Source organism: Paramisgurnus dabryanus, chromosome 6, assembly GCF_030506205.2.
Source record: "Paramisgurnus dabryanus chromosome 6, PD_genome_1.1, whole genome shotgun sequence".
NCBI classification, from domain to species: Eukaryota; Metazoa; Chordata; class Actinopteri; order Cypriniformes; family Cobitidae; genus Paramisgurnus; species Paramisgurnus dabryanus.
Genome location: NC_133342.1, coordinates 21,725,457 through 21,743,215, shown reverse-complemented (window position 1 = coordinate 21,743,215; position 17,759 = coordinate 21,725,457). Strand labels below are relative to the sequence as shown.

The following is a 17,759-nucleotide window of genomic DNA, read 5'->3' as shown; positions in this document are numbered from 1 at the left end:
AATATAAACAGTGTTTTTTGTCTTTTTTATATGTTATTTTAACAGTATTAATCTTTTCTAACCATATCTTAAATATCTTTCTGTTAAAATCTTGCAATAAAGTAACAAATTCAATTTTTAAAAATTTAACTATTATACATTTTTGCATCCAAATAATGTCAGATAATTAAAAATCTTAAATGGTTTTACGGACCCTCTGCAATTACCGCGTACCCCCGGTTGAGAAACACTGAATTATTCAAACAATCATTGTAGTTATAATATTTGTTTATTATTGAGAATTTGGTAATTAATGCATAATGGAAAACTTTTTTTGTTTGTTTATTGTAATGTTTCCCGAGTATCATATTAAATAATCTTAATGACCTATCAACACATAGGAGACTTTTATTATATGCGCCCTATTTCTACCCTTCCCGAATGACCCTGTAGCTTAACCCGGAAATAGTCACGCGGCTCAGCGAGCACTCCGTCCGGTTCTGCGGGCTCAAGGGGAGAAGCGTTGAAGCACCATGGCTCTGCTCTGATCGCGTTTATAAGGAGAAGTGTGGTCAATTTACCGGCAATCCGTCACCATCCGCGCCTTAATCATGGACCTCCAGGCAAGAGGCTTGTTCTGGGGGCATCAGCTTTGTGAGCAGTAACGTCTGAAAACTGTATTTATTATTTTCCCCCCATACTGTCACTTTTTCTTGCCTTTGCACGCTACATGGGATTTAAACCTAAAGTGTCAGCAGCTAGCCAACACTTTATACTTGATCCATCCAAATATCCCCTTGGAAACGAAGACGCCCTCTATTAGTTAAGTAAAATAAACCAAACTATCAAGAAACACGTTGACGAAGTTCTTCCCTCAAGTTTTCCTATTTGGCTGGCGTGCCGGGTAAGTAATCCCGTTGCTTATGCTAACTTTGATAGCCGCTTTATAAACCGATAATAGGTAGGGGCCAAGTGGGCCTACATTGATTGGCATGACGAGTGTAATGTCGTTGAAATGTCACTTATCAAATATTTTCCTCGATTAAAGCTTTAAATTGAACTAGTCAATGGCTATTTTCTTCATTACGCCTAATATATCAGTTATTATTTATGTCAATAAGTGGTTTCTTTCAGTACACTTACATTTCTCCAGTTTAACAATCCTATTGGTTTGGATTCTGGATTCAGTCCACATAAATTTGAACTGCAAATTGGTGCAGTTTCTGATAATAATCGTGGTCCCGTTTGGGTTTCCGTGCATCGTCGGCCGTGGATCGCGTGCTCTCTGCTGCTTTTTTAAACCGTTTGGGACAGAAACATTTCTATGTGACGGTTATAATAGGAATTTCGTCACGCGGACATTAGAATAAGTTTATGCGCGTGAAAACTGCTTCGATGGCTTTCTGTCTAGCGCAACTTTGCAAAAGTGTCTCATACGCAAAGAAAGATTAAATGAATTATTGTAATGGCAACAAAATCGACTCCCTGATCATCGGCTTTTACCATGTCATTAATTTGAAGGGGGTTGCTAATATGCTAGTGCGTTGAAATGGATGTTGGCATCACATGTAGAAAAGGCCTGGGATATTTTTTGTTTTACAGCCAAAGTTAATCTACGTGGTTTGTCACAGATTAATTGTTGACATGATCAATTATCGGTTTTGGGTTTGAAAGATGTTGTTATAGTGTCATTAGTGCAATGCTTTTGAACGTGTCAGTGCCATATGGAGGCTAGCGCTGTTAGCCGGCAGTGCATCATGGCTGCGGTGTGACACGTCTGTAGGAGCAGCTCGCTGGTTTCCTCTCAGTACCTCGCTTTTGAGGAGCCCACACAAGCTTTAACATTCTGAAAACGATAGCTTTGTGATGTGTTTTTTCATATATTTATTTGCAGTTTAACTTTTTTTTAAACAGTTCTGTGTCCAAAGCTTTTTGCTGTTGGAATTTCGCTTGAGCATTATGGGACAGGATGGTTACCTTGAGTCAGTGTTATAATATTTTGAGGGTTTCAAGTAATTTGCCCTTTCAGTTAATTTATTTCCTCGTGGCTGTGTCAGGTCACATGAGTAAGTGTGGTGAGTTTGTTTCAGTGGGATTAAAGAAGCATTTCCCCCGTAGAAACATTAATCTTTATTGAAAGTGTGTTACATTTGTAGGTGAAATTTAACATACATTTAAAATTTGGTGCCTATTTGACCGAGAAAAGGGGTGTTTGTAGTCTCACTCCCTCAACAAAGATATTGGACTTCCTTCTTTCAATGATGCAAAATGATGATTTTTACATCATTGAAAGAAGGAAGTGCAAATCTGAAATCTGTATTTCTCCTGTCTCAGCGGCAACTGAGAAAAATATGCATGACCATTCAAAAACATGTCTGCGGTTCTAACTATACAAAGCTTAATGCAAATGGGTGAAGTGTCCCTTTAATAGTTGCCATACAGAGCTTTTGTTTAACTGGTTGTCTCCTGTTTTTTTTTCTTGTGGTCAGTGTGAACCCTTTTACCGAAATTACAGATAATAAAGGTTCACAACATTATCCTATTTAATAGTTCAGAGGATTTTCAAACTGTGGTTGGGACTAGTGATAGGATATAATGCAGAGGCCGATATATCTGCAGATATTTTTTTTCTTTGGCATCTGCCGATAAATCATTTCAATCGGCCAGTAAATTTCTCTTACGTTTGTTTGTAATGAAAATACACTCGGTGTCACTTAATGTAAATCCAAAGTCTGACAGACAGTAAAATTATCAATCATTATTCACTTTTTAGCATGATGTAATGTTGTGTCACACACACCACACTAGTTTAACACACTTATTCAAACTAGCGTTGTGCCGATAGACGATAGTATTGTGTATTGACGATCGTCAGACATATTGCTAATAGCGGGCTTTCATGACGATAGTTGCCCAAAGTTATTATTATCATCATAGTTTCACATTAACATGCTTTTCCTTGCATAAGCGGCTGGGTTTGTGGGCTTTACTTTGCGCGATAGTTTGTAATGTTTGCGGATTCCTTCTGGCACGCACGTGCACGGACTTCTTGCACCTGAGCTTGTAATACGTGTGGCTCTGACATTTCCTTGCAGTAGAGAGGTTTTTAGGTGCGCAGAGGGTTAAAACCAGCGAGTTTGTTGTTCCCACTCCCTGGCACGCAGGAAATTTTAGAGTGCCTGGGCTTAATGATGCAGATGGACTAATGGCATACATTTTTAAGAAGATTGCGGTTATGACAGTGATGCCCTTGCTGCTTTTTTGTCAACCAATCAAGTGACTTGTCATAAATAAGTAAAAAATGAACAAAACAAATGAGTAAAATACTGCCCCGCCCCCCAATACTATAATGTATCAGTGTTTCCTCTAGGATTTTTTCCAGCTGTGGCGGCAGGGGGCGCCCATGATGATTATAAATGTACATTATTTTTTTTAATGTAGAAAATAGGCTACAGTAAACTAACATGTATTTTTTATCATTTTCATGCTGTCATTTACTTTTCCTTATATTTATAGCATATTGCTTTTTCTATGTTTGATCTAAACTGTATTTTCTTAAAAAATACGTAAGTTTTATAGCTTCATACGGATCTTTCATTGTAGTTTTAATGTAGTGTGCAAGTTCGTGCTCGGGTTTAGCGTTACAGAGCTGTTGCAAAGTCACGCACAATCCTGTTTGATAATCCGCACCGCTGTGATTGACAGAACACCCGACATCAGCAGCAATTTATTCCACACCCGGCCTGTTTGACAAAGAGCCTGACCCGGTCACACCGCAAATCGCGCAGTTATAGAAACCTTTATGCTCTTCGCAGACAGATCTTAAACACAAATAAGCACGGGGACATTTAAAAACTGTTACCTGTCGGAATCGAGTCTAATTCTGTTCTTGGATGTTAGACCCGCAGTTCACGCTCGCATATTGAGTCCCTACCTGGATCTACAACTCATATAACACGTTAATATTATTACACCTGTTACATCAAATATTAGAAGTTTCACCCGCGGGTACCCCGACCCTGTTGTTTCGTCTGAAAACAGATGAAACCGTCTCACCGTCTGCCTCCAGTTTTTATTACCAACGTCCTTCTCTTCCACGGGAATAATGTAAGTTTCCTTCCAAACAGATTCGACTAATGTCTTGCAGTCCTATATGAGTTGTATTTAGCCTTTTGTTTTTGGACAAACATGTTATCATTTAATGTGAAACTTTGTGAGTGTCGATCTAAAGCACAGAAGATTGACAGCTGAGTGGTCAGCAGCGCGCTGCGCTTATAGTCTATATTCTGAATAACTAATGGCCAGATAAGTTGATAATATGAGTACAGTGATTACAAATGAATGTCCAAAAAACTCGTAATATGTTAAATCGAAAGTTTAATCATGTCATTTCTCGCAGCCCCGCGCTGCGTCTGTGTATATGCGCCTGTGAACAGCATACGCCTGATGACCTTGCAACTTAAATTACCCTTAATTTATTGCCAGACAGATAAAAGTAAAATAACATTCGAATCTGTAAATTGTGTATTTTTATTTATGTAAACTCACAATAAGGAGAAAACCTTGTGCTTATTTAAAATCATTAAAAACATGACGTGTTTTCTGCTGCTTTGGTTTAACAGCGCATCACAAAAAAAGAACAGAAACTCAAATACTTTTTTATTCGTTTTGTTAATCTGATAATTATAACATATTTCGTGTAGACTTATTTATTTTATTATTATTTCTCAAAACAGAGACGTAGCCTTATCATCATCCGTTGATTTAATTTGTGCATGAAACTAAACCCATGGGGGAAATTATTATATTTTAGGAGATTTATTTATAAATGAGTGAACAACGCGAATCCAGAAAGGAATTTTTTTCTTTCTTGCTGGGCGGACATTTCGGTATAGCTTTATTTATTTTGCGAGCTGCCGCCGCGGGTTTTGTCTAGAAGGGATACAGAAAATGCCAAAAAGTTTAGGATTAGATTTGGAGGTAGGATTTTTAGGATGAAAACAGCGACTCTGGCTACATGAGATACACATACATCCTACAATCCTGTGAAATGTTGTGTTTAGAGTTGGGTTTGGGTGAAGGATTAGGATTAAACAGTGCTCATCCGGCGAGATTTCGTTTGCTGTATCCCTTCTATCCACAACCGCAGGCGTGGCGGGGATGTTTTAGGCGTGGCGGGCCGCCACGGTTGAATGTATATAGCGGAAACACTGTGTATTGGGGATCTCAAAATTAATTCAAACATTAATTCAAACAGTGTTGTGAAATGCCAGATCCACATTAATTATGTCTTGAAAATATGTTTAAAGTACTTCAAATTGTTTATTTATAAATGTTATGCATAACAATTTTTTTTTGTTTCACCAAATTTCTGTTTGCAGGGTTTCCCGCAAAAAATTTGTTAGTTAAGGTGTTAGGGTTGTGCAGGTGGGTGGGCAGGGGGCGGGGCGTATGAGTCATGATAAAAATATTTTTATTTAAAACACTCAAATAAAACTCAATTTTGAAGAAACTATGACAGAAAATGAACACATACTAGATTATTAATGAATTAAATGTTTTATCAACAGGCCAGTTATCCTTCAGACAGTGACGGACCATGTCTTTCTCTTATTTCGGCCGTGTGGCGTTTGGTGGAATTATTTTTTTGGACGACCTAGTTAAGGTGGTAGGGTATCCCAGCTTAGGTGGGCTGCCCGAACTGAAAAGTGCTGCGGGAAACCCTGGTTTGTCTCTTATTTACTGTAATATTATTTGTTATATATCAGCCTTATATCGGCCATTCGACCATACAGCTTTCTTAATATCGGCCATAAAAAGACCATATCGGTCGACCACTAGTCGGGACCCACTTGTGGGTCCCCAATAGTGGCTTTGCTGTTGTGAAGAATGAAACGGAAACAGTATCCCCATTAAGGACTAAATGACAATGATTTTGATATGATTTTGCTACTTTAATTAAACTTGCATTTCATTAATAAAATTACAAGAAAAAACGACTTAATTATTAAAGTGTGTAAAATGTGTATTTTCCCTCATATTTCCATTTAGAAATATGTTTGTTGGTCCTGGGATAGATTACACATACTTGAGTGGGTCGCAAACTTTGGGAACCACTGAGCTAGTGAGGTCGTTATAAAGCTATCTTGCCAGTTATTCCCAGTGCTTTCCTAAAATCTATGAGCCTCCTCCCCCACCACCCCAAAAAAACTTCATGTGTATGTCATGGCTGGCTGGGCCATGGGTTATATTGTACACGCATATATCCTCCCATCCCCCTGTGATGCCATGTTCAGCCAGTTCACTCCTACATTCTCACTGTCCATTTCTGGCTTTGTCCACATCAACACCTCTTTGACCTTAAATTATATTTTGTAGGTCCTGAATAGGTTTAAGTCTGCAAGACAGTGCATCTATAATAAACTGTTATAATCGAGGTATTTTGCTTAGTCAAGCTACAAGCTTACTTTCCTATTCAAGCAAACTTGACACACTCGTAACTGAATATTTTGTTTTGGCACAGATGCATCATATCTGTCAGTACATAAGCACAATGCAGACTTAAGTCTCTCAATTTTTTACTTAATTTTGTCTGAAATAACATCTGTGAAGTGCATTTTAAGCACACTTTGCAAGATGCATTCCTCTTTTGTTTGAGGGTCACTAGGGGACGGCAGACATCCCTAGATCTTTTTTAGACTAAGAGACTTTATCTCTGCAACCCCTGAGCTATCCACCTGCTGTAATGCATGCTTTCATTCCTTCTAAGCTGAGCTGTGAGGTTGTGGGAGTCTCTGTGTGTGAAGGAGTCTTTATGCATTTAAGATCTTATGGGTGTTGGTTGGCCTTATCTGGATTTACACTGGTAGACCTCCACCCTTTTTGTACTTGCAGCGGGAGATCTTATATTTATGCTTTTTGAGGACACACTATAATAAACAGAGTCACACAGTATATATTGTTGTAGTGTGTGGTGTTTTATAGTTCTTCTTGTTTTTGTCCTGATACCCTGACAGTCAGTGAAAGGCGGTTTGTCATGTTCAAGAAGCTCATGAAAATACCTGCAAAGGTTTGAAGAGCAGCGATAAATAAAATGCTTATAGGCTTTTCCCGAAGCTGCATGTGCAAATGGTACTTCCGTTTGGAGTGCATATTGAGTTAATGCAAGAGACCGCCCTCTGACTTTTGGATAAAGCATTTCACCATAACTCATTGAGAAGCATACTAGCAAGCATAATCACACTTTTTAACATTACAGGAAGCTTCTAGGGCAGGAAAGTTTATAATTGAAGATGCACAACTTGCCATTTAGCCTACATCAACTTAATATTTTGGCTTAGTTACAGAAATCAAAAGTATCAAGAGGAGAGAACACTACACAAGGATTGCTAAGGAATCTGAATACTAATTTAGAGGTATGTGTTTCACAAAATAACTTCATGGTTTTTTCACACTAGAAATGGTTAACCCCAACTTATTCTGAATCCTGGGTAAACGGAATGCTTTGTTATCCATTTTACCCTGCTCAAATTGCCGACGTCCTTAGCACACCCTCTGTGATTTGCAGACGGCCCCTAAAGCAGCCTTTATCAGCAGCGAATATCAAACCTAAAACTAACATTACCTCGCTCCTCTGTGAAGCCCTAATGTGCAAACGCAGGTTCCGTTGGACGCCGCCTAACGTAATGTTGTTTGGTCACGAGCAACTTCGTGACCGTCAGCGTTTGCCACAGATGTGAAAACAATTTTGGCGGTATATCGCAAATGATAAGATATCGCCCATTCCTACTGGGCATTTATAATGTGACGAGTTATCGTCTCATTTTCACAAAATAACGTTGTTTTTAGCAATGAAATATGTGCTCTTTGAAATGTGTAAAAATCTTGTCTTGTTCATGTCAAACAATGTCATGTCTCATCTCGAAGTGTCTCTTCACACGCCTAGTCAACAGTCATGATTGGATGATTGCTCGTACAGTATGTAGCATTTAAGCCACTAGAGGGAGTGCAATTTTTCATTGTTTATGCGCCATCAGTGCACGTGTCAAATGAACTATGCTTTGCAAGCCTGTGCTTTCAACTTTGTTTGTACCCATCGCATGTGCCTAAAATGCTTTCTGGGACATTTTTGTACTCTAATTCAGGTGTTGTGTGAAATGTTCCTCTAAAGGGATAAAAACCAGGATTTAGAATGAAGATGACTCATTAAATGCAATGTGAAAAGCCCATTGGAGTTGTATATGTTTGCATGCTTCATGGTTTAATGTTGGCATTGGAATGCTTTTTTGATATGCTAGTCTTTTCAAACTTTTATCATACATTAAAAGCACTTGTTCCCAGTTGTGTAACCCATTATTAAGCATATGTTTTGCTGACTCACTAGTTTGGCAGGCAGGTGTGAGGCACCCTCATGCAGAACCACAGGAGATGAATAAACCACCACAGCCTCTCACAGGACCCACAGCTGTTCCCCTCCCTGCCCAATCACCAGGATTGACACAGGTAAAAAACCAAACAGCTTTGTTTTTGAACTTTTGCATAAGGAGGATTTTCACAGTCATCGTTAACATTGTCATTTTTCAATGTCTTGTGCAGACTGCCTATCCCCAAGGCCAGTCCTCTGTTGTTTTTCCTGGCCAGGCTCCACAAATGAACACTGCACCGCAACCCAGACAGGTAAACTATCCTTAACCCTGTTGTAGTTCTCATATAAAACCCCACTTCCAGCAATACATTCACTATGTTTCGTGGCTAAGCTTTGTGTGCCTCCCTGCTTGTGTTGGAGGAAAAATTGTGCACGTGTGGCAGTGTCTGTTTGCTTTGTGCATCTGAACTTTGACCTTTTACTCTTTACTTTCCTCCCAGTTTGCCCCAGGGCCTCGTGCTTTACACCAACAGGTACTATAAATTTTCATAAACTGGGGCGTGCTTGATTTAAAAGTGAATGAATGGAAACAAATAATTTTGTTAAAAACACTTGCATTAATCATTAACGTGACTCCATTTGGTTAATAAATGCCTTCTGAAGTGAAACTATATGTTTGTGAGAGAAAACGAGTAATCGTTTGAGCAATGGATATGTTGTGCCTCCATATTTAATCCTGGCACGCTGATCTTTTACACGTGTGATGCACATGCATGTGACCAAAAGTACCACACAATGAAAAAGCTCCAATAAGTTTTTTTATCATTTTATCGTTCGTAAGGTTTTATGTTCACATCGGCAGAAAGTGCAGGGACCTTTAACTGAACCGAACATCGTAATTTCCTAATTTCTGTTGTTTTGTGAACAAAATGTAACCATTTGAAAATGGTATGAAAACATTTATAAAACCCAAATCAATTTGTCTGAGGATACGTTAGCTCTATGATTCTCATCTGTTCAACTTTGTCATCTTCGATCAACATTTTCCCATTGTGTCACTGACGTCCGTTTTCTCAGGCTTTTCTTAACTGTGCATGCGTAATGCTTGCTTTCACTGCTGATGGCTAACATACTGACTGCTGCTTCTTGTCGTCTTTTTCTCTCTTTCACATCTTCTCTCCACTCTTTCTTCTGCTGTTTTGTGTGGCTGAAGGGTGGATTCAGGTCACTGCAGGTAACTGGTCCTCCTCTCGCTGTCTGTCCACAAATAGTCAGAGCTTTTCAGCTTTCTGACAGTTATAAGCATGCAATAAGGTCAGTGCATGTCATTGCAGGTGTATTGTAGTGAAACGGGATATTCAACAAAAGCGGGCATTTAGTTGCAGAACAGGGAGAGATCTTGAACTTTGAATTTGAAAGTTGTTAGAAGGTGCACATCATAACACTTTTTTCTTGTTGATTTAATGAAGTAGTTTACCCCAAAAAATTAAACTTACCTTTTAATACCATCCTAGGTGCATAAGACTTTTTTTTAGTTAAACATATTTAGAGTTTTATTAAACGATATCCTGGCTGTTTTTAGCTTTGTAATGGCATAAAATGGGACCTCTCTTTTTTTTTGAGCCCATTCTTCATCATCATCATCATCAAAAAAAAAAAAAAACTGGTGGGTTAGTATGTTTTTTTTTTAAGTGAAATTATATGTTTGTGTGAGAGAACAATGCACATTTTGAAATTGATAAATGCATCTGGATCTAAAACGTGGCACGCAGGTAACAATCCATTTACCATATTCTAGACGATCATTGGTACTCGCATTTCTTTTGACTGCATGTCACAAAACATTTGACATCTAGTCACGAGACCCACGAGAACCAATAATAAAAAGACATTAACTCACTGGAGTCATAAGTATTCCTCTTTGTGATGATGGATGGGCTTTAATGCATGCGCGGCCACTTTTTAATGCCTTTACAAGCCTAGAACTTTTTTAATAACTCTAAATTTGTTCAGCTAAAAGAAGGAAGTCAAATACACCTAGCATGTCATTTAAGTAAGTAAATTATGGGCTAATGTTACATTTTGGGTGAACCATCAGGGCTCAACGCAAATCATTTTTTATACAGGCCCGGTCGGGCCAGTGGTTCAGGTTTTCACTTGCCCTGCCAAAATTTTCACTGGCCCCAATAAAAAAGTCAGTGTGACATATTTAAAAATAATAATTCAAAAGTCAAATATAATTGAATACATATACAACAGACATGTTCCAACGAAAAAAGGCTCCCAACTTTTCTGCTTTACCTGTAATCTGACAGCAAATTGTGCAAAATATTACATCGTTCCTTTCGTGGTGTTTTACCAAAGTATAAATGTCTGCTTCCAAGATGTTAAATAATATACATTGATGAAAGTATATTTTAGAGACTGACTGAGGGTGAAGCACTGGCCCGAACATCTCTCACGCCTGCCCCGGGCCACCGAGCAGTCCTTTGTTGAGCCCTGACCATTCCTTTTACCATTTTGTTTTGACTGCACATCATGGTCTAACTGTGGGTTCACACCAGACGTGTTTGAGGCGTCAAATTTGCGTCTACCGCACGTAGTAGGATGCTTGAACATTTTTAGCGTACTTGCTTCATTCATGCGTGAAAGCCGCATGTAAAATTCTAGTCATCGAGACACTCACGTGGAAATTCGCATCATGGAAGGGGCTTCAGCGACTCCGCTGGCTTCCTGTAATTACCTCACTACAAGAGCAAGCTCCTGATTTATTAACGTGGTGCGTTTTTCCGCCAAAGTTCAGATTTTTTAACTTGCGCGCTTCCCGTGGCAACACTCAATTCGTGCGAACTAGACGTGCGAATGAGGCGGAATCGTGTCTACCGCGCCGTGCTTAACCCCTCATTCGTGCCGCAAGACCTCCAGACGCACGTTAACGCGTCTTTACATTGACTTAACATTAATATCACTCGCGCTTGACACCTCTACTGCGGCTGGTGTGAACACAGCATAAACCGGGTCTAGTAAAATGTTGTCTTCTGGTTAACTGATTACTTTACTTGAACTGAAAACTATTTGTAACTAAGCTGTGCAGAGTTTAAGAAATGTAGCACAAAACCCGATATGGTTATCACACCAGCCCTCATAGTCAAAACCAAGACTTAAAAAATGTTTCACTGTTGTGTGTAAAGAGTTGTATTTGTTCTTTTTAAGGAGCTTATGATGTGCAAATTTGAATTCATTGAAAATCTTTGGTTATATAAAATAGGTGTAGCATACATGAGCGTACTTGTTCTACATGTTAATGGTTTAATGGGCAACATATGGAGTTTGATTAAATTGCTTCTCTCGCTCCTTTAACAGACATACTACAACAGGCCCAACATGCAAGGCAGTGCCCCTCGGGTCCCACCCAGCAGCACCCCTCGGTCTGTTGCACCCACTCACGTCTACCAGCCTACCTCACAGGTGATGATGATTCCCCAGCAACAGTTGCCGTATGCCAACCCTCAGGGCCATGCTCTTTTCCTACACGGACAGGTAACTGCATTTACTTAATGTTTAAATGCGTAATAAATCATGTTAAAATTAAAAAGTTAGCCTGTTTCTAACAGCATTTGATTTTTCATTAAAGTACCGTGGTCCATACATGCCCCAGGCCCAGCAGTACCCGGTACCCAGTGGATCCGCAGGCTTTTACAGCGGAAGCAATCCGACTGACTTTAATGCATATGGTGAGAGGCTTTGCCCTTGCACACATTTGTTAATGAAGCACTTGCATTTAGAAATGCATGTAATAACCATTTTAACTTCTATACCATCATGTCTGACTAGGAAAGCTTATAGGCCTGTTGAGAGCTCTTGATGGTTTATTTTGCATGCGTGTTTTGTTTTTGCCTCATTACAGTAATAAGAATGGAAGTGCTGAAAATCAGAAAGTGCAGTCTTGGCATTCTTTAATGAGCTCTGTTTTGCCAATTTAATTTCTTGAAATATGACCCGTTCCTAGACATGTTCTTGACACATTCGCTCTATCACAACTAACCACCACATACCTAGTTTTCTTTTTCTACAGAGATTGTTGGTTGTCTAACCTGGGTCTTATATCTGCTGCTTCGTGTTTCCTCTTACTTACACTCTACCTTTATCTCTTTCTCTCTCCTGTCTTTCCTCTCCTCTTTTTGGCTGAGTTCAGATCCCTCTCTGGCAGGGAGGGAAAGGCGGGGGGGTGGGGGGAGAGGTGTGGGCAGAGAGAATGGACGTCTCTCGCTGCATGGAGCTCCTCTCACCTCCCAGCGTTATCCTGGTGAGTCTAAACCATAGGGCTGCTTGTGTTACACCTCTGTCCTGCTAGCTGGTCTAGGAAGCGTGCACCCCACCCAATTTTAGACAGCTTTCTGGGATTTGTTAATCAGTACAGTCAGTCAGAGTTTTTTTTCTTATTGATTCATAATTATTTTAGGCTTTTTTACGTTCTTTTTTTTGGGTGGGTGGGAAGTGTACGTTCTGTGTGTTTTTTCCTTCAAGACACTATTAATGAGTTTGTTTCGTTTCTTTCTCTTTCTAATCCCAGCAGGTGCTTATTACCCTGCACCACAGCAGTACCAATCATCAGTGGCCAACACGCAGGTCATAATAAACCCCACGCAACAGCAACCAGCCCCACCACCACAGCAAGCTCCTCCTCAGCAGACAGGTCCAGTCAAGAGAGAGCGCAAACAGGTAGGTGTGAAAGAAAGCATTGTTTTTGGTTAATTTGTTTTCTGCGACTAATCGCTTCATTACTCACAGATCAGAATACGTGACCCCAACCAGGGAGGGCGAGACATTACAGAAGAGATTATGTCCGGTGGGCGATCGACCTCCACACCCACTCCTCCACAGGTTTGTAAATACATTGCATTTTAAAGTCCATGTGCTTCATTTGTTGTTGTGTCCTCTCTGAATACTGAATATGACAGTTTTGTGCGGTTTGTCATTATCAACACTTTGTTTTAATGGTTTGTGTCCTCTTGTTTCAGAGTGTTGGCCCAGAATCTGAAGGTCCTGTCCAGACCAATGGTGAAAGTGTTTTGCATGTTACTTCTGGTAAGTGGGCTTTCTTTAAAGGTGCTGTGTGTAATTTTTTGAAGGATTTCTTGACAAAAATGCAATATAATATGCAAAACTACATTATCATGGGTGTATAGAGACCTTTTTATATTGAATCGTTATGTTTTTATTACCTTAGAATGAGATGTTTTTATCTACATGCCCTTAATGGACAATTATTTTTGTCTTCGATGACATGTTTTTCCGGTGGCGGCTAGTGTAGCTTCTCTTTGCATTTCAAATGCGAGGGGTGAGCAGTGGGCTGAGACGTTTGTTGCAATTCGTAACCTCACCACTAGATGCCGCTTAAATTTACACACTGCACCTTTAAGTCAAAAGCCTAATGGGTATTTTTAAGAAGTGGACAACCAAATTACAAAAAGGAAGTTGTGCCAAAAAGCAGCCAAGACCTCCATAATAACTTTTGCTTAAATGTTTTCTCAGCTATTTACTGAGCACCTATAAAAGATTTGAAGTTTCTGTCTCTGTTTGCTCCAGCTGATTTTTGTGTCTTGTTGACCATTCTTTATCCTCAGAAGATCCAGTTAAGCCTGTGGAGCCTCCTCCAGCTGTCTCTACCCCTCCTCCAGCTGTCTCTACCCCTCCTCCATCTAAAACACCGGAGGAAGCCCCAGCTCTACTTTCAGCTGCCGATTCTAAACCTGTGCCTGAGGTCAGACCTGCTTCACCTGAGGACAAGGTTTTCATTTCTTCAGAAGAGGACACTGATGTTATTGCCACGGCATCTCGTGCATCTCCACCAGTTTTGACTTCTCCAAACAATCCCAAACATCCAGAGCCTCAAACTAGGGACCGCGTGGAAGCTCCAGTAGTCCCAGAAGCCCCTGCACAAGAGTCCGATGAGTCCTCCGTTCAGACAGAGCAGGCTTCTGCTGAAGTTGTAGAAGAGGAGCAAGACGTAGCCAAGGAGATCGAGTCGGAGCTTGTCGGCAGCGTAGAGCCACCATCTGACTCGAGCTCAACAACCATCATCTCCACCCCTGTGGAGGCTCCTGCTGTAGCAAACGGAAGTGATGAAGTTTCTAAGGACCCTAGCCCTGTAACCATAGCAACAGCAGTTCCAGAGTCCATCATTGAGGACTCAAAGGAGCAGCCCATGCTTAACGGTTTGCCTCAGGACCCTGCAGAGGCTCCCGAAGTGATGTCCGAGTGCTCCACAAATCCAGTTGATGAACCGGTGGTTGCCGAAGTCCAGCAGAGCTGCCTTACTGCTGTAGAAGCACCTGTTGAGGAAGAAGTTGAGCAGAAACAAGAAGAGATCCCAATCCCTGCAACAAGCTGTCCTGTTGAGGAGACCACTATGCAAGGTATGTAAAAACAAATAAATTCGTACTGTTGTTCATCTCCAAAAGCAAGCCTGACTTTTGCGACTCTCTTTGCCTAGCTACCATGATGGCAGTGTCAAGGAAGAAGAAAAAGTTCAAGGATCTGGATAAGAAAGATGTGGGAGATGTCTTGGATGCTTTTAAAGAGGTTTGTAGTTAGTTCTGAAAGATTATTATTTTATTAGCACCATTTTTTTTCATTTACTTGTGCAGTCGTGTCTAGAGCACTAATGAGATTGAATGCCTTGGCTTATCCTTGTCTTCTGTACCTGTTTCAGCCTGAGGAGAAGCCTGCACCTGAGCCAGAAGTTGTTCAGAAAGCTCCCTCCCCGGTTCCACCCCCTGTCCCGCCAGCAGAGGAATCAGATGAAACGTGGGAAGATAAGGAGGACAAGGAGGACAAACTTGACACTGAGAATATTGAACCAGATGCACTCAAATCTGTTGAACAGAAGTATACATATAAAGAAGGTTAGAGAGTCATTCAGTTGTCCAGTTTGAGATCATTGGTCCTTACTACACATGATTGGTTAAATTTTTTCAAAATCCTCTGTTTTTTTTTCTTTAATCCTGTTTGCTTTTAGGATTTACTGTTAAATATTTTGCATTTTGGCAGGCACGTTTGTCTAAAAACAGTGGATTCAGGATATATAAATAGATTTTCTGACGTTTTCCTTTTCACTCTTACCCTTACAGAGCAGTGGAAGCCTATTAACCCAGAGGAGAAGAAACGATACGATCGAGAGTTCTTGCTTGGCTTTCAGTTCAATAGCGTGAGCATGAACAAACCCGAGGGTTTGCCACACATCAGTGATGTAGTGTTGGACAAGGTGAAGCATCCATCTGTCAGAGATTCAAGTATTTAAGTCTTAAAATCATACTTTACAATCACCCTCTTTCTCGTGCAGGCCAATAAAACCCCACTGCGGCCCATAGATCCCAGGAGTCTGATGAACTGTGGGCCTGACTTCACACCCTCGTATGCTAACCTGGGACGACAGTCATCTGGAGGCGGAGGAGGTGGAGGACGAGGACCGGTCAGTTGACTCTTTCTTTGTTTACTATTCAAAAGTCAGTAAAGTAAGTGGCTGCATTTTGAGACGGATCATTTATTTTTAAAAGTTGCACCCTTCTCAGTCTGGACGACGCCCTCAGCCTGGCCGAGGGAAGGAGCAGGTCAATCGCAATCCCAAGATCATCACAAGCTTGTCTCTCAAAGACAACGTTGAACTCAACCAGGCCGAAAACGCTTGGACGCCCTCGGTTAAGAAGCAATCCAAAGGCCGTGCTGCGGAGGTTGAAGATGAGGACGGGGAAGCTGCAAAAACGCAGGAGCTTTTCCGCCGCGTGCGCAGCGTCCTTAACAAGCTTACGCCACAGATGTTCCAGCAACTGATGAAGCAGGTGACGGAGCTCACCATTGACACAGAAGAGAGGCTCAAGGGCGTCATTGACCTCATCTTCGAGAAAGCCATCTCCGAACCCAACTTTTCCGTAGCTTATGCCAACATGTGCCGCTGCCTTATGGGGGTGAGTTAAAGAGCTGTCTGTATGTTTTGTGTGGTTCCAGTGATGACCTCTTTTTTTGTGCCACGTGTCTGGGCCACTGATTTATATTGATGGGATTGAGGAACTGAGGAACCGTTGTTTGTGTCTTGTAAATTGTATTTTAAAATTTAATTAGTACTACTTAGTACTAACAAAAAGCCTTTTTAGACTTTTTAGACTTTTTAAAATGCTGTAAAAACAAATTTAAAGGTGCAGTGTGTAATTTTTAGACTGATTTTTATTGACAGAAATGCAAAATAATATACAAAACTAAGTTGTCTCTGACAATGACGTGTTTTTCCAGTGGCAGCTACTGTAGCTTTTCTACGCGTTTCAAAAGTGAGGGGTGAGCAATGGCATAAGTCGTTGGTTGCAATTCCCAACCTCACCACTAGATGCTGCTAAAATTTACACACTGCACCTTTAAGTATTTTTTTCTGTAAGTTTGAAGAAAATCTGTCTCTTTCTTTCAGCTTAAAGTCCCCACTTCAGACAAACCGGGAGTCACTGTGAATTTTCGTAAACTGCTGCTCAATCGTTGTCAGAAGGAGTTTGAAAAGGACAAAGATGACGATGAGATATTTGAGCAGAAACAGAAAGAGCTGGAGGCTGCCAATGTATGAATTTTTTATTGGATGCATACAAATATATACGTTACCTCGTTGTCTTCAGATATTTAACTAAAGTTAAACTTATGTTTATTACTACAGGAAGGGGAGCGTCAGCGTCTGAAAGATGAACTGGAGGAGGCCAAGGACACAGCACGCAGAAGGTCGCTCGGCAACATCAAGTTCATTGGCGAACTGTTCAAGCTTAAAATGCTAACAGAGCCCATCATGCACGACTGCATCGTGAAGCTCCTGAAGAACCATGATGAGGAGAGCTTGGAGTGCCTCTGCAGACTGCTGTCCACCATTGGCAAAGACTTAGACTTTGAGAAGGCCAAGGTAATGTAAAACAGACTATGTAGTTGTTAAGATATACTGTTATGTCACTATTATTACCTGTTTTAGTGGCAGTCGGCCTGTCACTGTGGCAAAACCAACCCTAATGTTCCCACGGTGAGATTCAAAGTCATTTTTCTCTGCAGCCTCGTATGGATCAATACTTCCACCAGATGGAGAAGATCATCAAAGAGAAAAAGACATCATCTAGAATTCGCTTCATGCTTCAGGATGTTATAGACCTTCGACGGGTAGCTACATGCTTGTTTTGTATTTACTCGCCGTAGTTTAAATGCATAAAGTTAAGATTAAACTTTAATCTTATCTGTGTATAGAACAACTGGGTGCCCAGGAGGGGAGATCAGGGTCCTAAAACCATTGATCAGATCCATAAAGAGGCAGAGATGGAGGAGCACAGGGAGCATGCCAAAGTACAGCAACAACTGCTGTCTAAAAATGACTCCAGTCAGGGGCGAAGGGGACGTG

General features: G+C 40.6%; 1 protein-coding gene and 1 non-coding gene across 2 annotated transcripts in view; both read left to right on the top strand.

The window, feature by feature from the left end:
- The first annotated feature begins 450 nt into the window (after positions 1-450).
- eif4g1a (eukaryotic translation initiation factor 4 gamma, 1a) overlaps positions 451-17,759 on the top strand; it is a 26,364-nt gene continuing 9,055 nt past the window's right edge. The window contains exons 1-22 of the mRNA XM_065276048.2: positions 451-883; positions 7,320-7,394; positions 8,363-8,481; positions 8,575-8,655; positions 8,845-8,877; positions 9,558-9,578; positions 11,708-11,884; positions 11,979-12,078; positions 12,540-12,650; positions 12,918-13,066; positions 13,136-13,228; positions 13,366-13,432; positions 13,972-14,763; positions 14,841-14,929; positions 15,060-15,252; positions 15,478-15,611; positions 15,690-15,818; positions 15,919-16,311; positions 16,803-16,946; positions 17,040-17,276; positions 17,420-17,524; positions 17,609-17,759. Of these exons, the coding sequence (XP_065132120.1) occupies positions 8,407-8,481; positions 8,575-8,655; positions 8,845-8,877; positions 9,558-9,578; positions 11,708-11,884; positions 11,979-12,078; positions 12,540-12,650; positions 12,918-13,066; positions 13,136-13,228; positions 13,366-13,432; positions 13,972-14,763; positions 14,841-14,929; positions 15,060-15,252; positions 15,478-15,611; positions 15,690-15,818; positions 15,919-16,311; positions 16,803-16,946; positions 17,040-17,276; positions 17,420-17,524; positions 17,609-17,759 (3,274 nt within the window). The 5' untranslated portion in view covers positions 451-883; positions 7,320-7,394; positions 8,363-8,406. The remainder of the gene's footprint in view (positions 884-7,319; positions 7,395-8,362; positions 8,482-8,574; positions 8,656-8,844; positions 8,878-9,557; positions 9,579-11,707; positions 11,885-11,978; positions 12,079-12,539; positions 12,651-12,917; positions 13,067-13,135; positions 13,229-13,365; positions 13,433-13,971; positions 14,764-14,840; positions 14,930-15,059; positions 15,253-15,477; positions 15,612-15,689; positions 15,819-15,918; positions 16,312-16,802; positions 16,947-17,039; positions 17,277-17,419; positions 17,525-17,608) is intronic.
- On the top strand, positions 16,346-16,422 carry LOC135767530 (small nucleolar RNA SNORD66). Its single transcript, XR_010542066.1, has one exon. It is a non-coding gene; the product is annotated as a small nucleolar RNA SNORD66 (small nucleolar RNA).